General features: G+C 46.2%; 1 protein-coding gene across 1 annotated transcript in view; it reads left to right on the top strand.

The window, feature by feature from the left end:
• Positions 1-6,956: 6,956 nt before the first annotated feature.
• MOSMO (modulator of smoothened) overlaps positions 6,957-14,242 on the top strand; it is a 76,134-nt gene continuing 68,848 nt past the window's right edge. The window contains exon 1 of the mRNA XM_003261447.4: positions 6,957-7,247. Within this exon, the coding sequence (XP_003261495.1) occupies positions 7,142-7,247 (106 nt within the window). The 5' untranslated portion in view covers positions 6,957-7,141. The remainder of the gene's footprint in view (positions 7,248-14,242) is intronic.

Here is a 14,242-nt window from a genome sequence, read left to right as displayed (position 1 = left end):
GCCGTCGGGATGGCCGCCAGGGGGCGCTGCGCCGCCGCTGCCCAGAAATTGGGCGGCAGTGAGGTCGCCGCAAGGCTTCCCGCGGACCTTGCAAAACGTGGCGTGGGCATTGCACGCCAGTGTACTGTATGGAAACTTCTGCAGAGGTTAGCACCGTGCCTGACCCACGGTGGGTTCTTCATTCCTTATTTTCTTTTTCTTTTTTTAAGAGACGGGCGGGGGTGGCGGTCTCACTATGTTGCTCAGGCTCAACACAACTGTTGTACTATGGGCTCAAGCGATTTGCCCGCCTCAGCCTCCCAAAGTGCTGGGATTACAGGCATGAGCCACCGTGCTTGGCTTCTTCATTCATTCTTGGTGAACCTAAGAAATAGGGAGGGGGAGAAGGCACAGAGGAGGGTGTCTCAAAGATGTGAGGTGGTCTGCAGAGGAAGATCGCAGCCAGAAGATCACAGGAGATCACAGAATACCTAGAAGATCAGAGAATCCTCCGCTGCACTCCTAATAATGGTATTTTTAAAAAAATTGTTACATTAGTAGCTCCAATGTTTTGGAACTACACTTTTTTTCATGAATGTTTTGAATAAGAAAAGGCCCCAGGGTGGCCTAAAAAAAAATGAGTCACTATTAGGAGAGGCACTATTAATGCTTCCTTCTTTTTTCCAAGATAATTCTTCCTCCCACACACATTCACTCATACAACAAGTATTTACAGGGAGCTGTTCTGTCGTTTACTGATACTGGGGACACAACACTAGGCCAGACAAACACAGAAACACAGGCTCTACATCTTGAAACCTGCACTTAAAAAACAGATGAAGTGGACAATTTTAGGAAAATATAAATTATTAAAAATAAATTCTAGGCCAGGCGTGGTGTCTAACACCTGTAATCCTAGGTACTCAGGAGACTGAGGCAAGAGGACTGCTTGAGCCCAGGAGTTTGAGATCAGCCTGGGCAACATAGCGAGACCCTTTCTCTATAAAAAAATTTAAAAACTAGCTGGGCATGGTGGTGCACATCTGTAGTCCTAGCTACTCAGGAGGCTGAGATGGGAGGATCACTTGAGCCCAGGATTCAAGGCTGCAGTGAGCTATGATCGAGTCACCACCTTCCAGCCTGGGTGATGGAGCAAGATCCTGTCTCAAAAAATAAAAACGAATAGATGAGTTAATAAATTCTAGAAGAAAGAGAAAACCTAATGAGGTAAGCCCTGGTGTTATCCCCGGTCTGATGAAACTGAGAGACTAAGCACCTTGCCCCATCCCTTCAACAAACAGTCATTAAGCACCTATTAGGTGTCAGGCACTGTGCAAAGATTTCCATGGTAGATCTGGTTATGTCCAAGCTTATTCTGTTGTTTGTGTGTCTCTACACAGACAATAAGCCAGGGCAGATTCCTTTTTAGGTTCCCTTTTTTTTTTTTTGATATGGGGTCTCATTCTGTCACCCAGGCTGGAGTGCAGTGACAAAATCTCAGCTCACTGCAACCTCTGCCTTCCAGGCCTAAGCGATCCTTTCACCTCAGCCTCCAGAGTAGCTGGGACCACAAGCCTGTGTCACCACGTCCGGCTAATTTTTGTATTTTTAGTAGAGACAGGGTTTTGCCATGTTGGCCAGGCTGGTCTCCAACTCCTGAGCTCAGGTGATCCACCCGCCTTGGCCTCCCAAAGTGCTGGGATTACAGGCGTGAGCACCAGGACAGATTTCTCATTAAATAAAACCTGTGTCGCAGAGACCAGTATAAAGGGCTATTCTCCACCTCAAGTCTCCTGTGGGTGACTTCTTGTGACAGGTCACCTATCCTCTTCCAAACAGTCTGGCAGGGGTCTACATAGATACCAACTTAATTCTATCATAAAATACATTCTTTTCCTCCATCTTCCTACCAGCAGGGGAAGGGTAAGAGTTTGTGGGAATAGAGCCCATCAGCATATATGGTTCTGTGATGGAGCACATCAGTGCCTCGCCTCCCCTTAGTCTTCCCTCCACCCCAGGCTGAAAAGTGTCTTTAGAGCGGAGGTCTCTACACTCCACCAAGCCAAGTAAGCCAAGGTCACACTGATTGGTGGAACTGCAGGATACAAACTGTCGTGGGTGCTGTGCTGCCCAGATCCCCCTTCAGGGCTGAAAGACTTACACTTCCCACCCTCACTACTACTGCTGGCTGAAAAGAACCCCTTGCCCAAGATCTCACCTTCCCAGATTAACTAGCATCTGGTGACTGGTCAATGCAGTGCCATCCCAGGTTCAGAACTCCCCACGCAGTCCACTGCAGCCTGACTTTTCCTTCTGCCCTGTCCTGCTTCATTCCTTTTTTTTTTTTTTAGACAGAGTCTCACTCTGTTGCCTAGGATGGAGTGCAGTGGAGTGATCTCGGCTTACTGCAACCTCCACTGCCCAGGTTCAAGCAATTCTCGTGCCTCAGCCTCCTGAGTAGCTGGGATTACAGGCACCCACCACGATGCCCAGCTAATTTTTGTATTTTTAGTACAGACAGGGGTTTCACCATGTTGACCAGGCTGGTCTCAAACTCCTGACCTCAGGTGATCTGCCCACCTCAGCCTCCCAAAGTGCTGGGATTACAGACATGAGCCACCACGCCCGGCCCCTGCTTTATTCCTTCTTCCAAAGAGTAGATGCTAGGATGGATCACCTAATACCCAGGTAATAATGAGGTGCCCATCCCTGGTACAGGAGGAGCATAGCTAGCCTCTGGCAGAGGGAAACTCTAAGATGGCTAATTTTTTACAGGCAGTAAATGGGATGGTATACCAGGGGAGGAAGCAGACAAGAGTATTCAGTTACCAGGAAGGAATCAGGCTAAGACTTCACATCGGGGCAGGGAGGAACATTGGGCACCCACGTGATCTATTTAGGTGTTTCTTAGTACTCCTTTGCCCTATTTGGACAGTAAATGGACAAATACAGCAACCACTGCCTGAGAAGTGCACAGCAACTAGGTGCTCAAGCTCTAGCGATGGAGGTCTAGACCACCCCATCACGCAGGCCACCTAGATCATCTGAGGTGCTGGCAGAAGGGGAGAGGTTTCTAGGATGGATAGAAGAGAGGACTGAAGGGTATGTTCATTATGCCTCTAGAGAAGCTGTAGCAGCGGCAGGAGCTGTAGTTCCCACTAACCCTCCTCTATACGTTTCCCACAGGAAAAGATGCCCCAGGGTCCTGAAAGTGCTGTTCTCCAAACTTAAGTAGCAAATGAGAGGAGCAGCACCGTGTGGGCACTATTGCAAATGCTGCACTACACTGTCTCGGTCAGGACTGAAGGACTATTCCCCACCTACTGGGAGGGTGGTAGGTTGACAGATCTCAGCTGTCAGCCCTCTTGAGGAACTGTCTTTGTCTAAAGAGAGGTGCCCTCCAATCTCCATGGCAAGTCAGTGCCAGGATGAAAAGGCTTGGCCCCTTACTCCAACTCAGGCCAACTCAGAGCAGCTATCCCAGTTTCAGAACTCCCCTGGGGTGTCTGCCAAAGCCTCCCATGACTGCAGCACAGACTGACTTCTTCCTCTTCCCATCCCTGCTTCCCTTTCCCCACAGGACTTGATTCTCAAAGGCTCTCTAATAAACTTCCTGCACTAATCAATAATCACATTTCTGAGTAAGCTCAAAGGGAACTAATCCATGAAACAAACTGAGATTTGAGCCCGGGTGCAAGCTGCTAACTCTGGATTTAGTTTCTTGTGTCTTCTCTAACCTCAGAAACCCCAGGTACACGTGTGGTGCATCCACCATGCTCTTGGCCCATGAAACCTAACCCCTAGGGAGACAGCGTGTTTATTGTCAGGCTGAAGATACTCCTTAAAGAGAAGAGTGATCACACAGTCCCTTCTACAGCTTTGTCCACGGTCCCATCTGGATTCAGCCTCTTCTGGCCAAGGCCTACCATCCATCACAATAAAGCATGCCATGTTCACGGCCCTTTAACAGCTGCAGAATGGCTATTTATGACTTCGGGCTGCACGGCATAGCTCCCTCCTGGAAGCCTTCTATGTTCTTCTGGGTCCCCAAGGCTTTCTGCCATAAGGAGTCTTGTGGCTCATTTCTGAAAAGTCCCAGCTGCTCTGCTTAGGGGTGGGTGAGAGGATGGGATGCTTCTGTCACCAAGGCCAGCAGTCTTGTTAGGCCAGATGGGCGAAAAAGGCCCAGAGAGGTGACATGGCTTTCCCAAGGTCAAGTCAGTAGCAGGGCAGGAACTAGAACATAGTTCTGTATTCTCTCTGCTTCACTCCATCACCTCTCCTAAACCCTTAGGGTTTGCCTCTACTAAAATCTAGACTGAGATACAGAGGAGAAGGGAACTGATCTATCCTGCAGATCTCAGAGACTGCGGACTTTGAAACACCAGCCAGGCACAGTGGTGTGGGCCTGTAGTCCCAGCTACTTGGGAGGCTGAGGTGGGAGGATCACTTAAGGCCAGGAGTTCAAATCCAGCCTGGACAACATAGTGAGACCCTATCTCTAACCAAAAAAAAAAAAAAAAAGGAAAGAAAAGAGATATAGGGATAGAGGGATTAATGGGAAATCTGTAAACAGTTTGGCCCCTGCCAACCCCACCTCCCATTCTGGATGGTAGGAAGGGATGGGATAGGTGACTATTCTCTGTACTGATGTGCAGCCATTAGTATGATAAAAATGTTTTAAATTCTTTTAACTCAATACTGGTTGTTCTTGTGCTTTAATCTTAGACCCAGAACCATTTGTAGAGGGTAAAAGGAAGAACTGTATTATTTATTTATTTTATTTATTAGACACAGGGGTCTCACTGTGTTGTCCAGGCTGGTCTTGAACTCCTGGACTCAAGCGATCCTCCCACCTCAGCTTCTGGAGTAGCTGGGATTATAGGTGCAACGCTTGGCTGCTTGTATTTATTGTAAACACAAGAACCCAATCATCATCATTCTATTCAGCTGGAGTTAGAATAGGTGCAAACTGTTCGAACATTCAGCCCTAGGATTCTTTTAAGCTGGCCAGTAGGGAACATCAGTGGATATTATCTGGGAATTTAGTCTTGTATAGTTACAGTTTCTTCTATCACTAGGCAATAGAAAACCCCAACAAGAAGCCAAGAATATGACTCAATTAAACTTCTCCAGTATTTATTTAAAAAAAAGAAGAAGAAAAGAAAAAAGAAACTGAAGACTACAGCAGTAATGTGATGTGCATTATATCTGGATCCTTGGAGTATATGAATTATCTTGTGTCAATTTCTGTGGCAGAGGAAAAATAAATTGTATAATAACAAAAAAAATCCTTTCCCCCAAGAGACCAATGTTTGGACAGAAAAGTCAATATAGACCAGCAATCAAACCCTTCCTTCTCCAAGCTATGTAGTGACACTGATACTCTGTTGCACATTTCTGCAAGGCTGTTGGATTTGGTGGAATTTGAAACCTCCTGAATTTTGTGGACATGTAAGCATTCCAAAAATAGAGACAGATGTCACTCTTCTAGGTCTTTCTAGAGACGACCTACGTGGCATTTAAGGAGAAAATGAGTGTTTCATCTCCATTTGCTGCACAGAGTACCATTAGGGAGAGCTGGATCAAACGTCAGGGTTAGTGGTGATTCGGCCCATGAGCTGTGGAAGAAAAGAAAACCTCTACCATAGTATAATGTGCTGACAAATTATGCAAATGCCTTATTTTTCCTGTTTATTCATCCAACTTAAGACGCTGCACACACAACTCAGTAAATGGGATCATAACACCTGGTTGCTCAGGCCAAAAACTTATTCTTGAGTTCTCTTTCAACTCCTTCCCCATTATCAGCAGGTCCTTCCCTCTATCTACAAAACATCCAAATCTGTCCATTCCTCTCCATCTTCACTACTCTCAGCCTAGCCAAAGCTACACTTCTCTCTCATGGACTACTTGGCCTCTTAACTGGCGTCCCTGTTGTCATCTTTGCCTTTCCCCCATATAAGCTACACTATGGATCTTTACAGATTAAGTAAGATCATGGCATTCTCCTGCAAACACCCTCCATTGCCTTCTCATTGCACTCAGAACAAAATCCAAGGCCCCCAAAGCCCTACACCTGGCCTCTGCCTACCTCTTGTCATAGTACTCTCCTGCCACACAGGCCATTTTGCAATTCCTTGGACACGCTGATCTCTTTCTGCCCCCCTCCCCTAATGATCTTTGCACTGGCTGTTCCCTCTGTCTGGTCTTGCACCAGGTCTTCAAAGTGCAGATCTTTACGATCGTGATGGTCTCAGCGGAAATGCATCCTTCCCTATCGCAGGTATCGCTCCGACTCCCATCGCACTGACCTCCATTGAATTCAGGGATCTGTACCTGAAATTATCTTTATTTTACAGATAGGTTCTTAATGTGTTTCTGTCTCTTCCCACCAGAACGTGAGCTCCCCGAGAGCGGGTGCCTTGCCTCTGTCCACTCCAGTACCTCTGCACCTACAGCGCCTGACGCAGAGCGGGTGTCGAAAGCTATTTGCTAAATGGGGCAATCCTGGGAGCTGACGGCCGCGGAACGGGCAATGAGAATACAAGGTGACAGGGACCGCGCGGGTCCCGGAGTCGCTCGGCGGGAGTCGGGGCCCGCCTCCTGCTGGAAGACGGGCAGCTCCCCACTCTCATTCCAGTTTTGCTTCTGAGGGGATCAGGAGGGGCCGCAGCCTGTGCCTAGTCATCAACAACGACAACAATCTTATTATTAGTGGGCAGAAAGCCAGGAGGTGGCGTGGCCTGCCGGAAGAGACCGGGACCCGGGCAGGGACCGCAGCCGGGCCGGTCGGGTCCGGGTCCAGAACGTAGAGGCGGGCGGTGCGGGGAGGGGCCCAGGGCGGCCGGCCGAGCCGGGAGGACGGAGCTGGGGCGCGGCGGCCGGGTAGCCGGGACCGGCCTTGCCAGCGCCGAGGCTTCGCTTCCGGGTGAGGGGCGGGCGGACCGAGTAGTTCCGGGGCGGGCGGCGGTTCCGTCTGTGCGGGCCGCGCCGCGGCTGCTGGTCCCGGGCGCGCGGAGGGCGCGAGCGGCGCGCGGGGACCGAGGGGGCGCGAGGCAGCGGCGCGGGGACTCCGGGCCCCGGCGGCGGCCCATGGGGCGGGAGGCGTGAGGCCGCTGCCTGTCCGGGGCTCGGGGGGTGGGGGGAGCGGGGCAGGGAGATGGATAAACTGACCATCATCTCAGGATGTCTCTTTCTGGCCGCCGATATCTTCGCCATCGCCAGCATCGCCAACCCGGACTGGATCAACACCGGGGAGTCTGCGGGTGAGCCGCTGGCGCGCGGGGCCAGGCGGGGGATTGGCTGAGGGCGACGCGAGGGAGGGGAGACCCGGGCTGAGGAGAGGACGGGGTAGAGGGTCCCGGCCGGAGGCTAGCCTGAGGGGACCGGGGGCGGAGGGGAGACACGGGCTGCGGAGGAAGGGGATGGAGAAGAGGAAGCCGCCGGGCGCCAGCGGGACCCCCGGGCCGAGGGGAGAAGCGCCCCAGGCCGGGTGAAAAGTGGCCGAGGAGACCTGGGCTGGGCTGGCAAGTCCCGGACCGGGGAGGAGGGGAGCAGCCCTCCGATGTGAGGGATCGCAGAGGAATGAGCTTCGTTCTGGATTAAAAAAAAAAAAAGTCAAGGTGGGGGACAGGAGGAAACTGAGGCTCCTGCAAGAGAATTAGAAACCAGGCGGAGAGGCTGGGGCTGGGAGTGAGGCAGCCTGCGGGGCAGTGCGGGAGCCACTAGAGAGCTGGTGGGCGAGGGGAGGCCGAGAGGGATCAGGTCTGACCCCAGACCCTCCACCACCAGAGGAAGCTGCGGCCGGGGCGAGCCCGGGCTGCGGGCGCTGACCCCACTAGGCAGGGTGAATGGTGGGTGCTGGGAGAGCTGGTGGGGTTGGTGGGAGTTGGGGGCGCCGGATTGGAGCCCCTCTACACCCCCGCCCATCGCCTGCCCGCTTGGCAGTGTTTGAGACGCTTGTGGCTTCGGATTTTCCCTTTGAAGTGTGTATGTGGTTATAATTTTGCTTTATTTTAGGCCCGGGAGCTATACTACTACTAATAATAAACCTCATTTTATGGAGCGTCTTTCATTCCAGCGCATCACAAAAACGCTGGAGAGATCTTAATAGTAGTTACAAAATTAAATAACACATTAGAGTTGCAGGCAGCCCAGCGGCGGGAGCAGTGCTTGCTGTACCACCACGGAACTGTGGGCGGGAGAGGCAAGGTGGTGCCCTAGGGAAAGAGGCGGGCATCTTTCTGAAGGATACCCCAGGTGAATGCGCTTCCAAGATTTTTCTCAGCTTGGGCCACTTCTTTCCCTGCTACCTCTCCTCCCTCCCCTCTTCCCCCGCCTCTCTTTCTCCCCCTCTCCCAGACCAGTGAGACCAAACCTTAATTAATGTAAACAGCTGTCAGGAGAGCTGCTCTGATTTAAGGAATGGTCTTGTTTTTTAACTGCTTGTTCAGTGCAGGTGAAGGAACTTTTGGAGGGTTGGGAATATCAAGCTCCCTCAGTGGATAATTTCTTATAAAAATGCGGCCGGGCGCGGTGGCTCACGCCTGTAATCCTAGCACTTTGGGAGGCCGAGGCAGGCGGATCAGGAGGTCAGGAGTTTGAGACTAGCCTGACCAACATGGCGAAACCCCGTCTCTACTAAAAACACACACACACACAAAAATTAGCCGGGCATGGTGGTACGCACCTGTAATCCCAGCTGCTCAGGAGGCTGAAGCAGGAGAATCGCTTGAACCGGGGAGGCGGAGGTTGCAGTGAGCTGAGATCACGCCACTGCACTCCAGCCTGGGCGACAGAGCGAGACTCTGTCTCAAAAAAAAAAAAAAAAAAAAGCATCACTGTGCTGTCAAAACTTACTTTTTAAGTATTACTTATGGTTCTGTATTTATCCTGCAATATTTTTAGCTCTTAGAAAAAAAGCGGTAGCTGGGACATTTGTTGCTTCCTCCTCCCTCCCTTCTCTCCCCCAATCTAGACCTAGTAACACAAAATCATGCTGTCAGATTCACTGGTTATTAAAATAACACTCTAAAAATTCTGCTACTTTTCTTGCCTATAGAGTTTTAGCAGAACTCTTAATTGTAAAAGATATGAAGAAAGAATCAGGATGGTTTCGAATTTGGTGGTACTATGGGCTTTGTTTATGAAAATATTGTTGCTGCCCGACAACTTAACACGGTTACATGTATGACATCCAGTTCATGACTTGTTGATGTTTTTATCCTACTTACATGTGTATTGACTCCTTTTATGAGACTGACTTTCAGGCTTTACGTACTTAGGGGAAAAGGGGTTTCAGTTCTCTAGCAGAAAGAATCTTTTTACAAAGAAGTTTTAGATAGAATCCCAATAGATAAAATAGACTAAATGACCATACAAAAGATACACTTGAAAGAGAAGAATTGTTACATATAAAAGAGAAGAAAGATAAGTGATAGCATAACATTCCTAAGATGGAAAAGGGCATAACCGGGCGTGGTGGCTCATGCCTGTAATCCCAGCACGTTGGGAGGCCAAGGCGGGCGGATCACCTGAGGACAGGAGTTTGAGACCATCCTGGCCAACATGGTGAAACCCTGTCTCTGCTAAAAATACAAAAAAATTAGCCGGGCGCGGTGGTGCATGCCTGTCATCCCAGTTACTCAGGAGGCTGAGGCAAGAGAATCGCTTGAACTTGGGAGGTGGAGGTTGCAGTGAGCCAAGATCGCGCTACTGCACTCCAGCCTAGGCGACAGAGTGGTACTCCGTCTTAAAAAGAAAACAGAAAAAAAAAGGGGGGGCAAGCTCCTCTTGTATTCAGTAGAAAGCAAGGATAGAATGAGTATAACTCTTTCAAATTTGGAGGCAAAATTGGCTGTGAGTTGCCATGGAGATGGGAGCAATGGGTGTCCAAGGTCTGAGGAAATAGAAACTGTTAGAAAAAAATAATTGCAGAGAAAGCTTGCCAACAGTGATAAGTAGGGTTGTCTAGCAGCATTGATGCATCGTGGAAGTTGATGGTCATGAACATAGAGTGTGATAACCTATCTGCCCTCTTGACCTTTTCTAGTAGTGCTGTGTCGCTTTGGTACTAAGGTAGGTGAATTTTCCAAGTGTTCTTGGAAATAAGGAAACATCAAGAATAATGTAAAAGCCTCATATACAATAATGAATAATAAAGAATAATGTGAAGGCTTCAAGGTTGGGGTTTGCCAGATACATCGCAACAAAATGATAGAGCAGCCAAGGTATTTAGGATAGTGGCCAAAATATTGTAATGATGGCTTATGGAGTATCAGCTGGATAAAGACTGAAAGTGAATAAAAACTAATGGATTGGTCAGTCGAATAGCAGATGGTACATGGCCAGTAGAATAGGGGACCCAATAAAATTGAAGACCAGTCAGAGTGGGAGTGATCAATCCAGCAAAGTGGAATGGTAGGGGGTCGTAGGCACAAGGTCCAGAGTGTAGCAGTGACAATGTGTGGCTGATTTGGGATCGAGGAAGTGATTCTTGTTTTCTAAAAGTTTCCCTTGCCATCTCAGGATACCACTCCGTTAAATATTATGGCTAGAAAGAGGAATAAGAGATAGTAGGAACATAGGAAATTTTAGAAATTCTTATTTAGCATGTATTTCTTACCTTACATATGTCAGGCAGTAAACCCCCCCAAAACGTAAAACGAATGGGACAGTACGTTCCTTTGTTTACTGTTGTGCTTGAGCTTGTATGCTGTACAGTCTCACCTGAGCAGGCAGATGTAGTCTTGAGTTAAAAAAAAAAAAAGTGCAGAGTTACGCCTTCCAAATCAATGAAACATTTACAAGAAGTTCAAGGAAGATCTCAGTGATGACAGGTCTAGCTTTATTTCAAGAGCTGCACAAAAGCCACTTAACCTGGCAACAAAAAGTTAATGTGTTGGTTCCCTTTGGTGTATTATATTCAGTCTATAAAGTTGTGATTGTGATGTTTTCATTGCAGTTTTTAAACAGGCTAAAATGTATTTTAGAAGTAGAACTTTTGGAGCTGAAACAGTCTGCAGAATGTAGCTTGAAAACCACTGCAGTGAACTACTAAGGGAAAGTTTCAGAATTCAAGTCTAGACTTCATCACTTCATAGCTCTGTAGCTTTAGGGCAGGTTCTTTAGCCTCTCTTTGTCTCCGTTTCCTCCTGTGTAAAGTAGGGATAATAAAAGTATCCATCTCATTGGGATATTGTGATAATTAACTGAGTTAACCCATGTCAAACATTTAGAACAGTACCTGACACACAGTAAATGCTCAATAAAAATTACATATTGTTATATTGCTGTTCTAGTTTATAAGAACAGGTGTCAGAATCCAGTTTTGAAATGAAAGCCCAGAACTATGAGAAATGCTGTTTTCTCTATTAGATGTTCTAGGAAATAAGGAAACATTAAGAATAATACAGCCATGCTTAGAACAAGTTAAATATATGTCCCTCTTGGCTTTGGACTTTCTCTGCCACTTCCATGCTGTTCTTCCTCTTCCAGTCTCTCCATACTCTAATCTCTGTTCTCAGCTTCTATTTGAACTACCATAGAAGGAAATAGAAAAAAAGAAGAGCAACTTCCTGAAGTCCCCATTGATAAACTATGTTACTATAAGATTATGGACCATACTTTGGACAGCAGTTTTTCATGTTTTTATTGTCTTGGTCTAGATACAGAGAAAGTACATCCCTTTTATTTTCACCTGTGTGATTAACATTTCATCTACTTGTTGTAATGGCTTGTGGATTATGCACAAACTTTTGAATATCTGAAACATCATATTGTATGTATGGGGGAAGGCACTCGAATGAAGACTCTTTTTCTGTTAGTGTAACCAGAAATATTAAATGGTAGATGAATACAGTGGCGAAATTACATAATTCTGCTATGCTAAGGTCAAATTTCTGCTGGTTACTGGAACTCAACATCAAAACAGTATCTTTGATTTTATATAATGCTTCATAGTTTTTGAAGCACTTTGACATCCATTACTTGATCTGATTCCTTAGGATGTTTATATTTGGCCAATGTAAAATAGTCATTTTCACATTTTCCCCCACATGGCAGTGCTTTGCATGTGAGATTTGAGTTTCAGTGCTGCAAAGATTCCATTGAAGAAAATTCTTCACTGAAGTATTACCTGTATGTTATTTATGCACACCTTTTACTTATCTTAAATGAAATTAAAATTCTTCAGTGGCTGGAGGTTTTCCCAGATTACAGAAGAGGGAAAGAAAGAGACTTGGGTTTCAGTCTTAAAGTGATAGTCTTTGCTTTGTACAAGCTTCTTAATTTCACTGTCACTCTCTTCTCACCCCTGAAGAGACTTTTTATCAGGGGGAAAAATTAGTGTTAGTTAATTTTAACAAGATAAACAGTTAAGTAAAGCTGCTTCTCTGATAAATATAAATGGTCTACAGATCCCTTTAGTGAGGGAGGCATTATCCCCTCACAGCGAGGATTTCAGTGACCGTAATCCTAATCATCCTAGATAGATTTGCCTTATGTTCTTTATGAAGATTTCCAGATGTTCCCCAAAAGTCTCTTTCAAGTAGCTGAAAGAACTTCTTCCTTATGTCTCATCAAAATTTCCCTAAAGTGGTTATCATATTCATGTTATAGCTTGTCATAATGAAGTTAAGGTTAGTGTATTCATTTCTGAAGATATTTTCATTCTCGTTGTTTTTAAAATTGTCTAGATGGGATGTTACTGTTTAGCGGGGGGTCTCAAAAACTGACATGTCCTTCCCTGCTTGTATTCTGAACTAGTTGAGGGGTAAAAAAGAAATAAGGTATTTAGGGGCTAAAATATGATTTTATTACTAAGAGGATATTGGAGAATGTCACATTTGGGGGCACGTGACTTCCTACTCCTGGACCTTAAAATTGAGCAGACTTAACAATCCAGTCCCAGACAGAACTGGGGGACCTGCCCCTATAATACTTCCAGCATGACAGAGGAGAGATGAGTGCTTCCAAAGGCAAAATGTTGAATCACATATGCCCAGTATTTTCTCCTAAACTACCAGTCAGATGAAGTCAGTCCTTGTGACCTGACAAGAATTGAGTGAGGAGACACAAATGAGCTAAAAGTATTATGCCAACAGGATTCTGTCCTCTCCCCCTGGTCTCCATTGCTCATGGATAGTAAAATTGGGAATAAGGAGAAAGTCTTACGTGTTTAAAACCCACTATATGTCTAGAATTTTGTGAGGAAGAGTTTTCATTTTCCTCAGGTCTAAAGATTGGCAGGTGTTCAGGGAAGTGAAAGACTTGGTGAGGGGTATCGTTTCCTATTCTGCTACCTCCTACCTACTTCATAGGAAAATCTGGTAAACCTCAGATAAGGGACTGTGGTGCTTGACATCTATCTCATAAGGGTTCAAGATCTGCAGGTAGATCCTGGCCTATGCACTGGGGATCCTCAGTTTAAAACATTAAAATTACAGGTTGCTCAAGCAGACCTGTTCATTAAGTAATAGAAAATGATTAAATCATTAGTCCTTTCCCTGGAACTGTAACAGCTTCAGTGGTCACAAAGGTACTTTGACATGAAAGAACTCTGTAACATCAGTTGTTAAACAAACCTATCTCAAACTTCATTTTATTAATCACTTTGGACATGATTTATAGAGAAGGACAGGATTTGGTTATCTAAAAGGGCAAACATTTTGAGATTGTGTTCTCGTTGAATTTAAAAAGCATTAATAATATTTCTTCATTGGCCTTTTGAGCCTATTTCCAGTAAATTTTTTAAAGAGCTTTATTGAGATGTAATTCACATAATAATAAAATTCATCCATTTAAAGTATACAAATAAAGTATTTAAAGTATACAAATCAGTGGCTTTTAGTATCTTCATAAAGTTGTGTGCTACCATCACCGTAGTCCATTTTAGAACATTTTCATTACTCCAAGACCAGGCTAAGAGGTGTCTCTTAGCCTCCTAGGCAACCCCTAATATGCTTTCTGTCTGTTGATTTGCCTATTCTGGACATTTCCAATCATAGAATCTATCTGATCCTTTGTGACTGGCTTCTTAAACTCAGCATAATGTTTTCAAAGTTCATCCATGTTATGACTTTTTATTTTTCTTTAAGAGACAGGATCTTGCTATGTTGCCCAGGCTGGACTCAAACTCCTGGGCTCAAGCAATCCTCCAGCCTCAGCCTCCCAAGTAGCTGAGACTATAGAGGCATGCTGCCACACCTAGCTATGTATTTCTTTTTTATTGCCAAGTATTCCATTATATGGATAGACCACA

Source organism: Nomascus leucogenys, chromosome 2 (assembly GCF_006542625.1).
Source record: "Nomascus leucogenys isolate Asia chromosome 2, Asia_NLE_v1, whole genome shotgun sequence".
NCBI classification, from domain to species: Eukaryota; Metazoa; Chordata; class Mammalia; order Primates; family Hylobatidae; genus Nomascus; species Nomascus leucogenys.
Note: the sequence above shows the minus strand (reverse complement) of the source record. Positions and strands in the feature narration are given on the sequence as shown.